Below are 17,738 nucleotides of genomic sequence, written 5' to 3'. Positions count from 1 at the left end.
CCATGTTTCCCAAATAAAAGATGCCATCAGGCACACTGGTGAGAAGAAACCCTTTAGTTACTAAATATAGTAACTTGAAACTTCCCATTTACATGACAACTTTTGAAGTGAGGACACGTCGCTGTTGCATTTTAGTTGGATTGTTATTACAGTGACTGTCAAGTCACTGTAATAACAGTCAAGTCAAAACTGTCAAGTCCCAGGAGAAAATGGACTGGGAGGACCCTGGAGGAAACTTTGTTGTTATTGTTTTTTCTACTTGCACGTGTGCAGAAGAAATATTACTACGGTCATTGTGCACATCCTTAGTAGCAGAATAAAAAAAAAAAAAGTGTGTTTATCGCATTGAGAAGGAGTCGGCGTGTTTTTAAAAAGTTGTTTTCCACGGAGACAAAGCATTTTCAAGAAACTCCACCTCGTGAGCCTGGTCCTTAAAGTGAGGCATCTGTGTCAGCTTGAACCGTTATCACTGCCCCCAACCCCCCCAACCCCCCCAACCCCCACCTCCCCAGGTTTTTTTCGACCCTCTGCACTGTTTAGCTGGACTGATTTCTCAGGAAGGAAACGTCACTCAGTCAGTGACGACGAGATGTGAGCACCTCGAATCCTCCAAGCCCACCTGAAGAGGCAGCGGGTGGGATTGTGGGTGAACCAGAGTTCAGTTTGTGTATTTTGAGAGAGAGAGAGAGAGAGAGAGAGAGAGAGAGAGAGAGAGAGAGAGAGTCCAGGCTCTGTGCAGTGCTGCTGAGGAGTGTGGCAGAGTACCTGCAGCAGAGTCTGAAAATGCTCGGCGAGAGATGAAAGCAACTGTTAATCTTTGTCAGCAGTGCCAGAGGTGGGGAGACGGCAGTCTGCGAAGCACGGAAGAACATGTCTTCATTATCGTCTGTCACCCATCAGCTGAAAAGTGAATTCCCCCCCGCAAACACTTTTGCTTTCTGCTTCGTCTGAACTGATTTTGGCATAACAGCTGAGCATTTCCCCCGCTTGCATTCAGCGATACGGCTTTCAGGACTATTGTAAACATGTTAAAAGTCAATTGCTAGAGATTTTCTTTGGATGACCTTTTGACTCCCGTTGCAGGTATTTCCAATTCTTTCCTCTAGGGGGTCTTGAATTGGCCTCTTTATCTCATTGACTGGAGAGTAGATCCTGCAGGGCTACAGCCTGGTGCATTGTTCACTTATTCATGGCTTAATATACAAGCCATTTAAGGCCACATTAGCAAGATGTGACTCTGAATCATGGGAGGAACAATGGAGTGGAGAGTGAATAGGATTATGCCACACAAATTTCCTTCCTTTGCTCATCTTAAGCCCCCCCTTTAAGCCCCTTTCTTGGCAAGGAAGATTTGTGGTCTTTCACCAAAGAAGCTGAGGAAAGTAGTGGGTGTGACTAGGATCAGTGCTAGGTGTCTAGACGCAGGCATCTATGGACAGCAAAAACATCAGCTCTGTGTGTCTCTCTGCCAAAAATATGTTCGTATTCTTTGCGCTACACTCGGGGAGGTGAGGGTCTTTTGGCACAAGCCACTGCTTCTTGATCTCATATCCAAAGGTGCAGAAGGCAGAACGGCTTAAGGTGGTTCCCTTGATACTCACAACAAAATAACCAAAATGAACAGAGACGAGGCGTTTACCTCACTGCTGATACACTGTACTGTTGAAACGTTGTTTACCCTAATGTACTGTAGCAGCAAAACCATGCTTTCTTGAATATTGATGAGGTTTTTTCACTTTTTTTTGGCGCCAACTGTTCCATTTATTCTTGGCCGACTGGGGATTCCCATCACTGGGAATAAAGCAATTCCAAGCTGGCTGTGGCATAGCACCACCAATCATTCCTTCCTGTTTCTTTCTCAGGCAGAAAATGATTTACCTCCTCATGGACGGCGCTGTGCTGGCACCGAGCCAGGCCCTCTGATCGAGGAGAGGACTCGGCTTTACACCCTGCTGCTCTGTCTCTCACCACGACTTTGTTTCCGTTCCGTCTGCATCTTTCCGCCTACCTACCATTCTACCTAATTTATTTTTTTCACGCCATCTTTACCTCTGCAGTTCCTTCTCCCCACCGTTTACCACTCACAAACCCTTTCTCCCCCAGTGTTTCCAATGATCCCCGGTTATTCAAACAATTCTCCAGAGGACGCCCTAATCCCTTGTTTTTCCCCTCAGTCCACAGACCTTTTGAAAAGAGTTCTGAGAAGACCGTGACAGAACAGGTTCACCACTCATGGGTTGAATTCAGGTTTTTATTTCTGGAAAGTAGCTTTTCTTTCCCCCATCCTCTGACAGGGGGACGCATTACGTTACAAATATGACAAGCCGGTTGCATAAGGCGACATCACTTTCTTCGCAAAATCTTTTCTTTCCTGTGACAAAGCATTGTGTTCACAGACGTTACATGAATGCATTTGGCCTAACCTAATTGGCTGGGGATTGGTGCAGTGAAGATGTGTGTGCAGCCTTGGGCTGTCGGCAGTCAGCACACTCCATTTGATTTTCTGTGTCCAAGGCCAGACACTGCAGGAACAAAAGGCTTGTTGAACACCTTGTTGGAACAAAGAGCCCCCTCTAAAAAGCCCCGGTCCAATGTGCCTGGAACGTGCCAGGCAGGATATTGCTCAGCTAACTGGACATCACATTCATCGCTGTCTGGTTTGGCCGAGATTCGTTTATCTATTTCTGAGGATTTATAGAAAGTCTATAAATCCTAGCCTGGAGGTGTTTGGCCACTTCCTGCAAACTGCTGCTGTGTAAACCGACACAAGAGAGACGGGCTCTACTTTCACACTGCCATTAAAACGGCACAAGCAGGAGGAAGCAGCCTTGCAGTCAGTTGAACGCTTCAGAGCTTTGGGTTGATAAGATTCAGCAGACAGAAAGATAAGCCTTTTAGGTTTTTCCTCCAAAGGCGAGGGGGAGCACGTTTTTCAAAATGACTGGATAGATGTTGATTTTGGTTGATGCTGATCCGAATCTGCATGATAAGATAACAACATTGAACAGATAGGAGTCCCTTTCTGTATCTCTCAGGTAAGAGCTTTTTTAGCCTCCTCTGTTGGGTGAAATTTAACATTTTGCTTGAATTAGCATTCGTTGAGCCACTTTCCAAGACTATTCTTAGTGTTCATGGAGCGGTTGCCTCAGGCAGCTGTTTTGACTGATTTAGGATGTGCGAGCAGTAGTGAGAAAAACTAAATTAATGTTTATACCAGAAGTCCCTTAATTGCAGGGAGACTTCAGAAAGGAGATCAACTCATTACGAGACATCTGTGCCACACAGGAGGCAAGAAACAGCCTTGTCATGCATTCAACAGCCAGTTCCGCGGTTATCAGTCTAAAATGTTTGACGCTGTCTTATATGTAATTTCTATCGGCTCATTTATGCCAGTTTTATTCTCCCAGATTTAGGTCATATGGTGCTGACAGTGAGTAAAGATACATTACATATCCTCAAACTCATGCAATAAAGCAACAAGTACGTGATGGTGTCTATTTTTTACAGATTCAGTTACCTATGTAGAAAAAAACAGCTTTCCATGACATTATATCATGTTTTGTCTACAGTATAGCAGCAGCATGAAGTTGAACCATCATCTTTTCAGTTCAGAGCCAAACATGCAATTCCACCACGGAGACACGGAAGTGACCCAACGTCAGCAGATCATGTTAGTAACTTGTGTCTTGATGAAAACGATGGACCAGAGTTGTTCCCAGCAATTTTTCCCATTTTGGCCTAAGAATTTGGATTGTGTGTGGAAGCTGTTGTATCTGGAGAAAACCAATACAGGCTCAGGAGGAATACACAAACTCCACTTAGAAAATCCTCAGCTTCGCTTCAATCCTCTTGATGCTGTTCGGCATAAGTGTGAATCAACAGCCCACTGTACCACCACTCATTTAACATTCATAACCCATTAAAAATGTAAAAAATGTGAATAAATCCATCTTGTATACAGTTAGTTTTTTTTCCCCTCGAGCCAATCTCAGCTGATGATGGGTTACACCCAGAACATATCGACAACAACACACTCACATCTTCACATTTATGGTAAATTTAGAGAAACCAGGCCATCTAACATGCACGATTCAGGGAGTAAACCCAGAGAAAATATGCAAACTCCACACTGAAAATCCAGATAAAACCACCACACCTCCTCATCTAAATCTACATATTCATAAGGTTACATTCGGAGGATTCCTGATCTTTGCGTTTCAGGGTAGTGCAAATATTTACACATGCATGGCCATAGGAATGGGAGATGCCGACACTCAGCAAACAGGCATATTTGACCTGCTAAAATACAGATACTGCACGAGAACTGTGAGGAAAATTTTATGCATTTGTCCCACTTAGTGATCGACATTGTGACCCTGCTCATAAATCATGTCTGTGTCGGTTTCCTCGCTGCCAGGGCCGCTTGGCAGGGTACGGCGTCATCTCATCTTGTTTTTGTAGCACATGATTGTGTGTGTGTGTGTGTGTGTGTGTGTGTGTGTGTGTGTGTGTGTGTGTGTGTGTGTGTGTGTGTGTGTGCGTGCGTGCTCACAGACTGATGTCATGCTCGTTTAATCTCCACTGAAGCTTAGCAATGCTTGGTCAGGTTTCAGGTGACCTGGGACTTTGACCGACTCGGCCTGTGTGAACATCATTTCTTTCTCAGATCAGCCAAATTTGGTTAAAACAAAAACAAAAGTATGCCATGAACACTTCTCAGTCTTTAAAGTGAACAGATCGAAGTCTGTCTTTCTTCGACAGCTGAATTTATGTCCACCCCCCCCCCCCACACACACACACACACACACACACACACACACACCTTTGGGGCAGAGGGCTGTTTGATCGTGTCAAGGGCAGCCCATCAATAAGACAGGGTGTACTGATTTTAGCTCTGGGGAGGGTTTCTAATGATCATCCTTTGACTCAAAATGCACCTCACCTGACAGACCGGCACACTTCCAGCCTGGTCAATCATCACCATCTGCTCATATGGCACTCTGGACTCTGAAAAATCCCCTGCACACAGCAGCATATGTGGCTTCATGCTCCGACACTAATCAGCCATAAAATTATGACCACTAATAAGTGAAATGAATAACACTGATTATCTCTTTACCATCGTGCCTGTTACTGTTATTTTTGTCCTCAAATGTGATGTGTTAGACCCTGTTTATACAGCAACACTTAAAGTGAAAACACATCGTTTTTAAGCCACAAAAATTTCGCATGTGCAGAAGAACTATTGACTATGGCCGTGGTCAGTATGCGCAGTGCTTCCGCCGTCTAAACAGCGACAGAACCCAAGCATTTTCAGAAAGTTGTGCCCCCCCGATTCCACAGAGACGGAGTGTTTTTAAAAAATTCTACCTTGGAAGCCTTTTTAAAAAGTTCATCTTTCTGTGGGTCCAAGCCCCATTGTCGTATAAACAGACCCCCAAAACACAACAAAAAGGTTAACGTTAACCATAGTCTTAACTTGCTAACAAATTTAGGACCTCCACAATATCAGATGGTCATAATGTTGTGCTTGATTAAAGTACATGAGCTCAAAAGAGATCACATAACTCTTCCATGGATGAAATTTCAGATCTTTTTGGGAAAAATAAACTCTGTACAATGCATTTTACATATTTTTCCTAATTGATATTTTACATATTTTTCATATGGCTAGTATATGTCCATATATATTTCGTTTAGTATCATATGGCTTTGTTTCTTCTGGCCTTCTTTGCGCACATGACCCCCCCCCCCCCCCCCCCCCCCCCCCCCCACCTGTACCTGAGCCAGTGCACGGTGTGCCCCTGTTGAGTTTGCCCTCCAGGCAGCTGCCCACTTTGTCCATAGCTAAATCAGCCACTGCTTCTGTTTTTGTGTCAAATATATTTAATAATCCTTCCAAATGTGTGAAATATACTTTGAAATCCAATCCTTCAAAACAATAATGTTGCAAAAAAATAGTTGTGGATGAGTTATCCGTAATCACAGTGGACGAGTTGCCCGTGTACGAGTTGTTCATGTCCGTTCACCAAATGTACAGTGGGTGTGTGCAGCAGTGGATGAGCTGGAGTCATTATCGCCGCATGGCGTTGAGGCTGGCTGCGGCCCAGCATTCCCGTCTCCATTCATGAGGAGCAGTGCTGGCTGCTAATCATCAGCAGTGGGAGACTGGCTGTGGGTGGGAGGGGTGGCGCTAAAGAAGTCTCATATCAGACCCTGTGATCTTATCCTTGCATGAATGGCCAGAGGAGCCTTATCTTGTCTGCAAAGGGGAGGAAAAAAAGAAGAATCACAGAAAGGAAATGTCAGGGATAGTAAATGCAGCCAACATGGTAATTAGCCACAGAAAGGAGCGACCTAAAGAGCTGCATAGGTGGCCCGGAGAACAGAGACAAATTTGCACAAACAAGCTAATGGGTGTGCCAACTAATGATTCTCTGGGGCAGAGGAATTTCTCTTCTTAATTTGACAAAGCTTGGGAAAAAAAAGGCCGGAGTGATTATTGACAGCGGCCTAAAGTGAATCTTTGAAAGCAAACATCACTTTCTCTGCTCTATGGTCATTGACCTCCTCCTCCTCCTCCTCCCCCTTGTCTTCATCATCATCATCATCCTCGTCCTCCCTCACTGTCACCTCGAAATCTAGATGTCCTTCCTCAAACAAAGGCTCCAGGAGAGCTTTTCTTTTTAAAAGGTGCTTGATTTTACATCTGTCTCGCTTTGGCTCATTTATATATATTGCAGTCATTATCTGTCCCGGAGGTCTGTTCATAAGGAGACAGTGATGGAGCTGAACGCCTATCAGGACACTTCCAACTGTGACCGTTTGCTATTTTTTTTTTTTTGTCATTTTGATATATAAGACTAGAGAGCAGTGAAGCTGGAGCAATGGGTATGAGACTAATTACTGTAAATGTGACCAGAGTCCACGTTGATATTGTCCCATACTCATCCATTCCAATAGAAAGCGTTGCAGAGCATGCAGCAGGAGAGAAAGCGGCTTGCTCTTTAAAATAAGACCACCTCAGCCAAATGAATCTATGAGATGTAAGCCTGCTGCGGCCAGGAATAAGGTAAAGGTTACCCGATCTATCAGCCGCCTTCATTACGATGCTGCAGCTCCCAAACATGTAAGCAGTGTTGTTTGTATTTTTTTTTTTTTCTTGCGTCTGAATTCAATCCAGCAGAGTTCATGGAAGGGGCACTGTGTCAGAAGGAGAGCTGCAGAGAGAGCGTTGTGCTGAATGTACTTTCATCTGGCAAGTCTCACACCCACTCTGTTTGCCGATATGTTGTAGTAGGCACTCTGCAGCCAAAGCAGCAGCCTTTCAAACGCGCCGGGCTGGTCGGGGGCTGAGAGGGCTTACTGGTAAATTGGCAGCCCAGGGAATACAGGGCACTCTCACCCCACCGCTCACCCACTCACATGCTTTCATTCCCCTTTTTACCCTTGACCATTCACTGACTGCACTCCCTCTCAGTGGCCAGCATAAATCTGCCTTTCTCAGATGTCATCTGTTCATTGTCCGTCTCTCTCTCTCGTTCTCTTTCTCTCTCTCATTTTCTTTTTCTTTTTTTTCTTTTTTAAAATCTCGCCAGCTTTCCTATTGAGTCGGAGCATCAGTCATTCAAGCAATCCATCTCCCTGCTCTTAAGTATATCCTTCCTTATCTGTGTGTCGCGCCTTATGATTAATAATGCTCTCATTCTTCTGGCTAATTACATCCTGAGACAATGACAGAAGAAAAGCCCACAAATGTGCAAAAAAAAAAAAAAATGTACACTGGATAGCCACACAAGCACGTACACACACACGTACACACTCGTGCTCATGCATACATGCACTGTAGGCATACTAACCAAGTCTGTTTGAAGTGAGGGACCCTAAAAGAAGAGAGGGCTCCTGTATGCATTAAGTATTCATGTGACGTGTGGTGGGGTTCATACATGTGTGTGTGTGTATGTGTGTGTGTGTGTGTGCTTGTGCACGCCACTGTGTGTGTGTGTGTGTGTGTGTGTGTGTGTGTGTGTGTGTGTGTGTGTGTGTGTGTGTGTGTGTGTGTGTGTGTGTGTGTGTGTGTGTGTGTAGACAGAAAGGGAGGACTCGCAAATTGCGCCGCAAGCAGCCAGCAATCGAGCGCTGACACCTCGTCTGGCAGTCGAAAGGAAAAGGGGCTGGGCTGAGAAAAGAAAGAGAGGCAGAGAGAGAGGGAGGGAGAGAGAGAGAGAGAGAGAGAGCGAGAGAGCGCTGTGCGTGTGTGTGAGCGAGAGAGAGGCAGGCAAAGAGAAACACGGCAGGACAGCTGCCAGAATTTCTCCGATAGCAGGAGACGGACCAAGAGGCGGAACAGGAGAAGGAATTCTCCTCATTCTCAGCCACCCGAAGAAATCTCCCAGCCCTGCCAGCCAAGCCGATTCCCCCTCTCTCTCCTTCCTTCTGCCGGCGAGCAGCAGCAGCAGCAGCAGCAGCTCAGACTCGGGGCATCAGGATCTACAGCCAGTCACAGCCGACACCGCATGCTGGATTAACTGAATGAGAGAAACCATCTGCAGCTTGTGGGATAAACTACGACCTGCATGTGTGAAGCTGAGGGCGAGCTGGTTTACCGCCAGCTTCCTCTGCCCACCTGAGCCGATGCTGAACTTTGAGACGTCATGGAAAGAGTTGGAGCTTCTTCCTGCGAACAGAGGAGGTGCCCCGTCTCGTCCTGACCTCCCCCTCACCTCTTCTTGAGAAACTCTGTGGATTACGCCCACCCGCCCCCCACCCTACCTTACCGTGCCCCTGCTGCTTTCCTTCCAGGGCACTCCTGCGGTCTGCCCACCTCCACCCTGCCCCACCTGGCGCTGCTTCCATTCAGTTGCTGTGACGCCCACGCCTCCACTTCGTCCTCCTCTTCATCCTCCCTCCACCTCCCCCCACCCCCCATTCCTGGATTCACACAAACCTCTGTGAAATCAAGTGGAACCTCCATGATTGTGCTCCGAGCTCAGAGGACCCCCGTGCCCCAACTAGTGAGCCACCACACCTCGCTCTCTTCCCGGCAACTGTTGCCGGCCGTCTGATAGGTCGCAAATAATGGAGAAGAGTGACAACACAGACATGGACCGCAAAGTCGAACTCTACCATTTGTCCGTTTTTTGACTATGAGCGCAAACTAGAGAATGGATTGGAAAGAGCTGTAAGTACACACACACGGCTGCATGATCTTACGGCTGCAGGTTGAAACAAGCCTTTGGTGCACTTTGCTTATGTTAACGTTTGGCACAAAACTTATTTTGCGACGGATGTTTCCCACACGAGAGGGGCAGAGCCGCCTTTGGTTATTAAGAGCTGGCGGTGTAGGAAAACAGCTTCATTAGCATAGAGATTGAGAGTGAACAGGTGGACAAGCTGTTGTGGGCAAAGAAATTTAAGCCCGTCCTCGCCGCCTCTTTTCCACTGACTGATCATATAGTTGGATTAGGCAGAGAGAGGGGAAGAGAGAAGGAGGGAGAGAGTGAAAGCGACAAGCAATTAATTTCCCGGCGTACCTGGTGTTGCGGTGGAAAAAAAAAAAACCCCAGCGTAATCATTCCTTTTTTTTCCTCCCTGAGCCGCCTTTCAAGAACACATGGCCTGATCGTCATTGTGAATTAAACCTCAAGGTTACCGGCTCGGCTTTTTGCTTGGAAACACTCCCGCAGTGGTCAAGACAATTATAAATTTAGTGTGGCATCTTTTCTTTTCCTGGTGATGTGTCTTAGGGTGATCAGTGACGTTTGATTTATGTCCCTGTCGGGAGAGGAGAGACAGAATGAGGTGAGAGACAGAGACGGGGAGACACAGGAGATTTATCTTGAATGAATGTGCTGCGGATGTCTCTCATAAATGCACCTACACACCCACGAGCCTGCACACACACACACACACACACACGCGCGCCCATGCAGTGGCGCACAGCCACGTGTACTCCCATGTAGTTTCCTCCTTTCTTTTCCTCCATCCCACATTCATCTATTCCATCTCATTTTTTTTTTTCAGTCACACGATCCGTCTCGCATGCTATCACACATAGGCAGCTCCCTGGGGAGAGCCTTCTCCTGTAGCCTCCTTGGATGCAATAATTATTCCATCAGCCAGCAGTGTGTTCCCTGATTGTGCTCTTGGGCTGTCGCTGCAGGGGGGGGGTGTACAGTGGAGTGGGGAGCGTTGAGCGGAAGGGGGGGTGGGATGCAGGCTGTCACTCCAGGACGCAGGGAGACGGGAAGGGGAAGGGGGGGGGGGGTTGCATTTTTGGCAGCAGCCCACCCAGTCCTGTCCGAAGGAGCCCAGGAAAAAAAAAAAAAGGTCTAATGAGCTCAGGTTGGCCTCTTGGGAAACTGCAGCTCACCAGGACACACACAGATCTATAGATCTTTTTGCTCTCCTTTTTCACAACCTTTATTCTTTTTTTTTTAACAGTCCGCCGGTACGCTCATTGCTTCATCTTCACAACCGCCTCTTTGTCTTGCCTCTATTTCCTTCGATTTGCCCAAACTGCTTGAGTGAAAACCTTTTAGGTGCATTTAAATTTCCTGTGGGTTTTACTTTCCTCACTGACCTTGAGGTGTGTGTGTGTGTGTGTGTGTGTGTGTGTGTGTGTGTGTGTGTGTGTGTGTGTGTGTGTGTGTGTGTGTGTGTGTGTGTGTTAACTGATCCAGGGCGATGCCATACCTGGAACCACTCCAAAAGTCTGTCCAGATTCCCTGAAGACCAGGCAGAGATACTGGTGCCGTCCTCTTCAGTTGCTGGAGTTTGGACAGAAAGAGTGCATACTGTATATCCCTGAGTTTACTGGCCTGGTTGCAAATTCATCCCCCTCTTTGCGCAGAGCATGAGACAAGAGACTGGGATGATAGTGGATTTTAATTAGACCACTGTCAAAAAGCTGGATTGGGTTACTGCAGTAGGGCCAGCACAGCATATCTGCCACATTTGTCCGTCTTGATATTACTGGAGAAAAATGGAGAGTTTAATTAACCTGCCTGCCTCTGATCTGATTGCGGTGGCGGTCAGCTAGCATGCAATGATCAAAACCTGCAATATCCATTACATACCCCGGCTTTGAATTGAAATGAAGGGTGTACACACTCTTTTTGTAACTGCTTTGGTTTTATAATGGGGACGGACGGGACTGTATCCCAGAGGGTTGTGATGAAACAAGACTTCACCTGTCACGTCCATGGCAGTTTTCTTTTTTTGTGTGTGTTTGATCAAGATGAATGAATGTATTTACTGCGCCTTCCTTTTATGACAGCCTATATTTGGTTTGTGACAGGCAAAGAGGCTTGGAGGTGGATCGTTTGTCTTACAGCATTGTTACGAAATAAATCAAGATGTGAGAGAAAAGTGCCATCTCTGAAGGAAGTAGAGGACAAGGAGCTGGCCGAAAGGTATTTTTGCGGCCAGTTTAAACAGCAACTATCTCAAGCGGAACTACAAAACTGTTGTTTGCGTTTTGGGCGTCCGTTGAACAACAGTGCTCGGAGCCACTGAAAAGAACTATATCTCCTTCAGACTTTGTTTTCTTTGGTGAACAGAAATGAGATTGTTGACCTTTATGTGTCAGTATTTGTGTGTTACACGGAAAGGTTTCGCACCTAAAAATGTCAAATCAATGAGCTTTCTGTTGGAACGAAAACATTACAAAATAAACAATTTGCTTAAAGTGTGTGCCTCTGTTAAATGAGATGTTTTCCTTTGTCTCTTCCAGGGCAGCTCAGAAGCTGAATCTGTCCTCTAAGAGGAAGAAACACCAGCCCTCGCTGCTCCACCCACAGGAGCCCTCCATCTACCCCACCAACTTCAGCGGCATCCTGCAGGTGTCCCCGCCCCCGGCCCCACCATGCCTGCTCCGAGCCGTGTCCAAAGTCAAAGAGAACCCAGGGATGGGAAAGGTGAGATGCTAAAGACCTGATGGACAGATCCCCTCATGTTAGACATTGTTCACATTTGTGAGTGTTCAAAAAAAATTCTGCAACTTTCACCATAGTGGTGGCTTATATTAAATAAAGATAAAAAGAAGTAAGAGTGTAGTAATCACAAGAAACATTCCCCACTGAACAGGCCTGTTTGACATTTCCAGGTAAAGAGGTGCTTGAAATGAGAATGACAACTGACCTGTTGTCTTTTTCCTGAGCTTTGGGACATATAAACAGCCTGAAGTAGCCTGAGAGTGCAAAGCAACAGTTAAAATGATGCAATGCCATTCAATAGCACAGGTAGTCAATGGAGAAAGACTAACACCGAGGTAATGTGCTTGTTTTCAACAACAAAAATGAAGACAAAAGACAGTATGATGAATGCATGAATTGCGACATCAGCATATTTAAACGAAAGCACTGGTTAATGTCTTGTCTATGTTTTTAATAGAAAAATATCACTCAGTGATTTGAGCCTGGTTTAAATGACAATGTTTCAAGTGATAATGGATTGTTTTTGCATTTTTGTGTTCACACCGAAATGGCAGAAACCCTGAACACAATGTAGTTTTTGTGTAGGACCACAAGTTGGCGCTGTTGTTGGTTTTTGTAATGAAACCACACACACATATGTGGAGAACAACACATTAGAAACATTAACAATGTTCACGGACGTTTGTATGGACAGGTGACCAAGTTGGATTGCTATTCCAAATATGGACTGGCCGCCATTGTTGTTATTGTCCATCTACTTGTACATGTGCAGAAGAACTTTTCACTATGGCGCTCATGCGCAGTAGCGGCATTTCAAAAAAGCGGCATTTTCATTGGCTGTATGTGTATAGATGCACAAAACGCAACGAAAACTTGGATTTTCACTTTGAAATGTTGTCATGCAAACGGCGACTTAGTCTTTGCTGGGTAAACACCTCCTTGTCAAATGCGCTCAGTCCCCTTGTTTGACCTGTATCATGGTGCAGACATCGACGCAGGAACGGCAACAAGCTTTGGGTTAACTGGACCAGACATAAGTGTGAACACACCGCAAGTCGTCATTCAGCGCCTCCATCAGTGCAGAGCCTCGCGCACACCCGCGTGTAAGGACATAGAGAGCCCTCTATTTGAAGGGGTGAATGCAGCGCGGCGACAGACTGGTCCGCGGGCAGCATGCCGTCTGGACCAGTCCGTGCAGATGCAGCCAGATAAGCCTGCAGGAATGTCATGAATTCACTCCGTTTCGGAGAGGCCAGCATTCCTCTCTGTGTATACAGAAAGAGAGCAAAAACTGTAATTCACAAGCGTGTGGTCACGTTAACTGCAGGATTTCTAATTCCATTCTGGGTATAGTGTGCGATGATGAAAGTCAGTCTGGCAGCAATAGGACAGTCATTAAACAAAGCTGTATAAACACATCGCTCTTCCTTTGTGGTTTATTGGGTATTGTTTGTCTGAACTGGCGTCCTGTATTTATAAAGCAGAAGAAGTCCCCTAACAAGATTAGATCCCACCTGCATAGGAAGTGCTCGCTTCTGTTGCCAGGTATCCAGACGGTTGAAATTTTGCCACACATTGTAAATCTCCCATAGACATGCGCCTTCATGAAAAACCTGTGTTATTAGCAAGCCTGTTCAAGCCCACACCTGATGTACAGTATATACTGTTCATCTGAGCAGCTCAAAGGAGAGGCTTAATGGAGGATTTATGATACCGTTCCAGATCTATAAGGACTGATTTAAAAACATTTTTTGTCTTTGTAAAAGCAAACACATTCATGTGGTTTGTCTGCTCCTTTGTCCCCATCTCGCTCCCACTTGTGGAAGTCCAGCTGAAACAACATATCCAGAAGCCCGCACGGCTTTGATTTCACCTGCATGTGCTTCGTATTAATTCAGCTAGAGACCTGGGCGAACGTCTTGTTTCCATCATGCGTATGTGGGTCACTTCCACTTCTCCACTTTTGACCTAGACACAGTTCTCTCTCAGGTATAGACAGTTGAGTGGATGGACAAGCGCCAAGCTACACTAATGGATTTTGTTGGGGATCAAGGGACTGGGAAACGGGGGCCATTAGCACGGGGTCCGAGGTGTGAAAATACTGTAGCCAATCCTCTGTGGCCTCCGGTGTCTGATCTCTGCCAACATAAATAAAACTGAGACACTAGCCGGCTTGGTAGCCTCTGTCTACTAGACAGACACTCAGCAGTCAAATGTGAAGCACAGTTTAAATGTCACAGCAAATGTAATTTACTGAACATATGCACACGTCAGTCATGATAATGGCCCCCTGTGGAGTAGAAAGAGAGTTTGCACTTGGTCTGTACAATCTAAAATGAATTCGCTCAGTGAGAGAAAAGGATTTCCAGTCACATTGCTTCAGAGTGAGCTGAGATCTGTAGCAATATTTATACACCAGTCGGGGGGCAGGGGCTTTTGTGTAGGCGTGAAGACAGTGGAGAGTCCCAGACTGAGGGAAACAGTTTTCTGTCAAAAAGGGAAGAGAGGTACTTGTAGTTCAAGGTTTTTATTTCAGTGCCTGAGAGGCATCGTAGGTGCTTTTTCAGCTAGATTTCAAATGGCTTGGTATTGAGATCCTTGTCACATCCACTGAAGCGTATAGAAACTGTTGATGTAACTGCTACAGTCTGCTAAACATATCTCTGGAGCTGTTTCTGTCCTGTCAGTCACAGATAGATTTTCACTGTGACTGTGGAGAAATAGAAGTGGCACATATCTGACCATCAGATTGTGAGGCAGGTTAGCAGTTGTCAGACTTTTGAAAGGACACCATTGTAGATGAGATCACACCCACGGAGACCACACACTCAGCAACTCTGCAACAGGAAACTGTAACATACAACAACCAGTGTGAACTTTACACCTGCATGTGAAATGTGACGTCTTCTCCTCTTGTGGCGCTACAATAGCTTGTCATTGAGACCCTGTTCATACAACATTTTTGTTGTGTATTCGGTGTCCGTTTACATGACACAGTGCTTGTATCCACTCTCTTTTGAAGTTTTTGAAAACAGTCCCTTGCTGTTTCTGTGGAAACGTCATTGTAAAAATGTTGCCCCGTACACTCAAACCTTTTCTGAAACGAAAATGACACCAATTTGTTTCCCCTTGAAACGCCGTGAAAGCTGGACCTGAGCATTGGCCATCCATGACTCTTTGCTACAGCAACTTCTTTTCCATTTTTCAACCGATGCTGACAATTGCAGACAGCAAACGCTTTGCCTTTGTCAGAGTCAATCAAATTCTTACACTTGTCACATTTTAACATTAAGGGTATAATGTTCACTTGTTGCAAGTTGTTGAGCTATAAAGAGCTTCGAACTGACTAATTCTAGCGGCGAAGTTCAGTGTTAAGGACTTGCAGCAGGTGGGGAGGGTGGCACATCATAAACAGACCACAAGGCCTCCTCCTTAGAGACATTTACACTGGCTCACGATAACAGAAGATCTGCTTTATCCGAGAGGACAGTTCTGTACATCATCCCTGCTCCTCTCAGGAAAGAGATACAATTTGGGTGTTTGTTTATAAAACAACGGTGCTCGGAGCCACTGAAAACGTAACTTAAAAAAAAAAAATTGCTCTCAAGGTGGAATTTTTCCGCCTTCGCCCGTCGTCATGTAAACATAGGAAAACATAACTTTTCCATAACACTCTGCCTCCATCTCAGTGTAGAATGTGTGTGGTTTCATTACAAAAACATAACAGCACTCACTAGTGCGAGTGGTCCCACATAAAAACTGACATTGTTTTCAAACGTTGCGGTGTAAATCAGGCCTCAGACTGTTCACATCAACTAAGACTTATAAATACCTTTTTACCCCAAATGAACCAAGTTGGACAAACATATACACACGTACACATGAAGTAAACAAGGACAGTAAATTCCGATAATACATCCCATCCACTAACATGCAGCGTAACGAGAAAATTATTCATGTGCCTGTTGTCATTATGTTACCTTCCTATTGTTCCCATTGTTTGGACGAAGCACATCCATACAACAGAAAAGCCATAGTTCCGTAACCACGGCGATAACATTTGACAAGAGCGGGCTTGTCTGAGCAGTGCTGAGTCAACGCCGTCAGATGCACGGTGAGCTGCCGTCCTATTTAGTGTTCTATGATGGCACTGTGGTATGTGTGAAGGCTATAAGCTCACATAATGAATGTCGAGACCCAGAATGCAGCAGGGCCACATCATGCGCTCTCGGTATGGAGCAAGATGTAATTTCCAAGAAAAGGAAGGAGAGGAGAAGGAGGAGAAGTGAGTAGGTGGGAATAAGAAGGGGGGGCCATATGCTCCCGCTCTCCCATGCTGCGAAGCTGCTCTTGGTCCAGAAAAAACAACCACGAGCGAGATAATCCCTCAGCGGGCCGCTTCACACACATCAATTTCCACCATTTGTGGCAATGACTTTCAGAACTCACCTTGCAGCTTTTTACTAACACCGTTAGGCAATGTGTTGACCTACTGGGTGTTTCTATGGTAACCTTCAATGTCCATCAGTGTTCGTATAGCAGACGTGACGTTAATGCAGAATGCTGAAGGACGCGCTCAGCGTGTGACTTGTATACTGAATTTCTGCTTTTCAACATGTTTTTCTTGTTCAAACGAAGTATAAAAGATTCAGTCTCTGTGAGTTGTAATCACCCAATACATCTTTCTCTCTGTGTCTCAGGTGAAAGTGATGATGCGTATCTGTCCGTCTCTGGAGGCTGGAGACTCCTCAGAGTCTCAGTCCTTTTTGAAGGTGGACAGCAGGAAGAAGCAGCTCACCCTCTACGACCCGGCGTCCAGTCCGCACTCCAGCTCAGGGCACAGGCGATCAGCCACCGTGGCGGTTCCCAAGATATTCGCCTTCGATGCTGTTTTTACCCAGGATGCCTCACAAGTAAGTGCTGGATTTTGTGCGTTGACGGCCCTCTCAAGGGCGAATGGACGTCTTAATGCTCGCAGGGTGTGGCCGGAGGCTTAGAGAAAAAATGCCTGTCTTGGGTCAGGGGCCATTCTTACCAGTGTGGGTCTAACAGCTGGGCTTTTTAAACCTCCTGAGGAATGATATGAATCCACTCCACTTATATCTAACCTCTCCTTTCACGGCATAGCTATATCTAACCTCAGCACACAACAGGCACACCCACCGAGATCAATGATGAAGGTCAGACGTGTGTTTACTGTCGCGCAACACAGGAGTGGATCATTTCTGCTTTGTGAGGTGACTTATGATTGAAATAATTTTATTCCATCAAAGTTGCTTTCAAGTGAAAAACTTTCAAGAAGTTTTCAGCGTAACATGCATTTCCCCCAGGTGCCGTAAACTCTAAATAGCTGTGAGAGCGGAGGAGGTTGTCATCACGGGTGTGGGACATCATTTCCATTGCGGTGACAACTTCAGATCTTCTATCACGCCACCTACTTGGAGCAATTATTCTCCCAAGCAAGCTGCTGATAGCTCAAGCCTAAATGTTTCTGCAGCAGCGCTGAGGCCAAGCTGCTAGATTGTGCCGCTGGGACCGCGCTGCTGGTGGCTAACTGCTATAGCAAGCTGTTGTGCTGTTCCAGGTCTTGTTTGCTGTTTGATGTATGGGAAGGGGCCTCCGCTGCCCCAGAGGACCCGTGCTGAAACAGATTGCAAAAAAAAAGCAGGCTGCATGTAGCAGCGCACGCAAACACACACCCGCCTGAGTGATGAAAAACACTGGAACTATTAATGTGATTTGGTGTAACCGAAGCCCAAATAGCAGCTCACCTTTACAGGACCTTCTTTTGGATTCATTGTT

General features: G+C 45.9%; 1 protein-coding gene across 1 annotated transcript in view; it reads left to right on the top strand.

Moving 5' to 3' along the window:
• kif26ab (kinesin family member 26Ab) overlaps positions 1–17,738 on the top strand; it is a gene marked incomplete at its 5' end in the record, with an annotated part of 84,877 nt that overhangs the window by 53,908 nt on the left and 13,231 nt on the right. The window contains 2 exons of the mRNA XM_080513215.1: positions 11,735–11,918; positions 16,637–16,849. Of these exons, the coding sequence (XP_080369341.1) occupies positions 11,735–11,918; positions 16,637–16,849 (397 nt within the window). The remainder of the gene's footprint in view (positions 1–11,734; positions 11,919–16,636; positions 16,850–17,738) is intronic.

Source organism: Blennius ocellaris (genome assembly GCF_963422515.1).
Source record: "Blennius ocellaris genome assembly, chromosome: 17".
NCBI lineage: Eukaryota > Metazoa > Chordata > Actinopteri > Blenniiformes > Blenniidae > Blennius > Blennius ocellaris.
The sequence above is the reverse complement of the archived record's forward strand: the minus strand, read 5'-3'. Positions and strand labels throughout refer to the sequence as shown.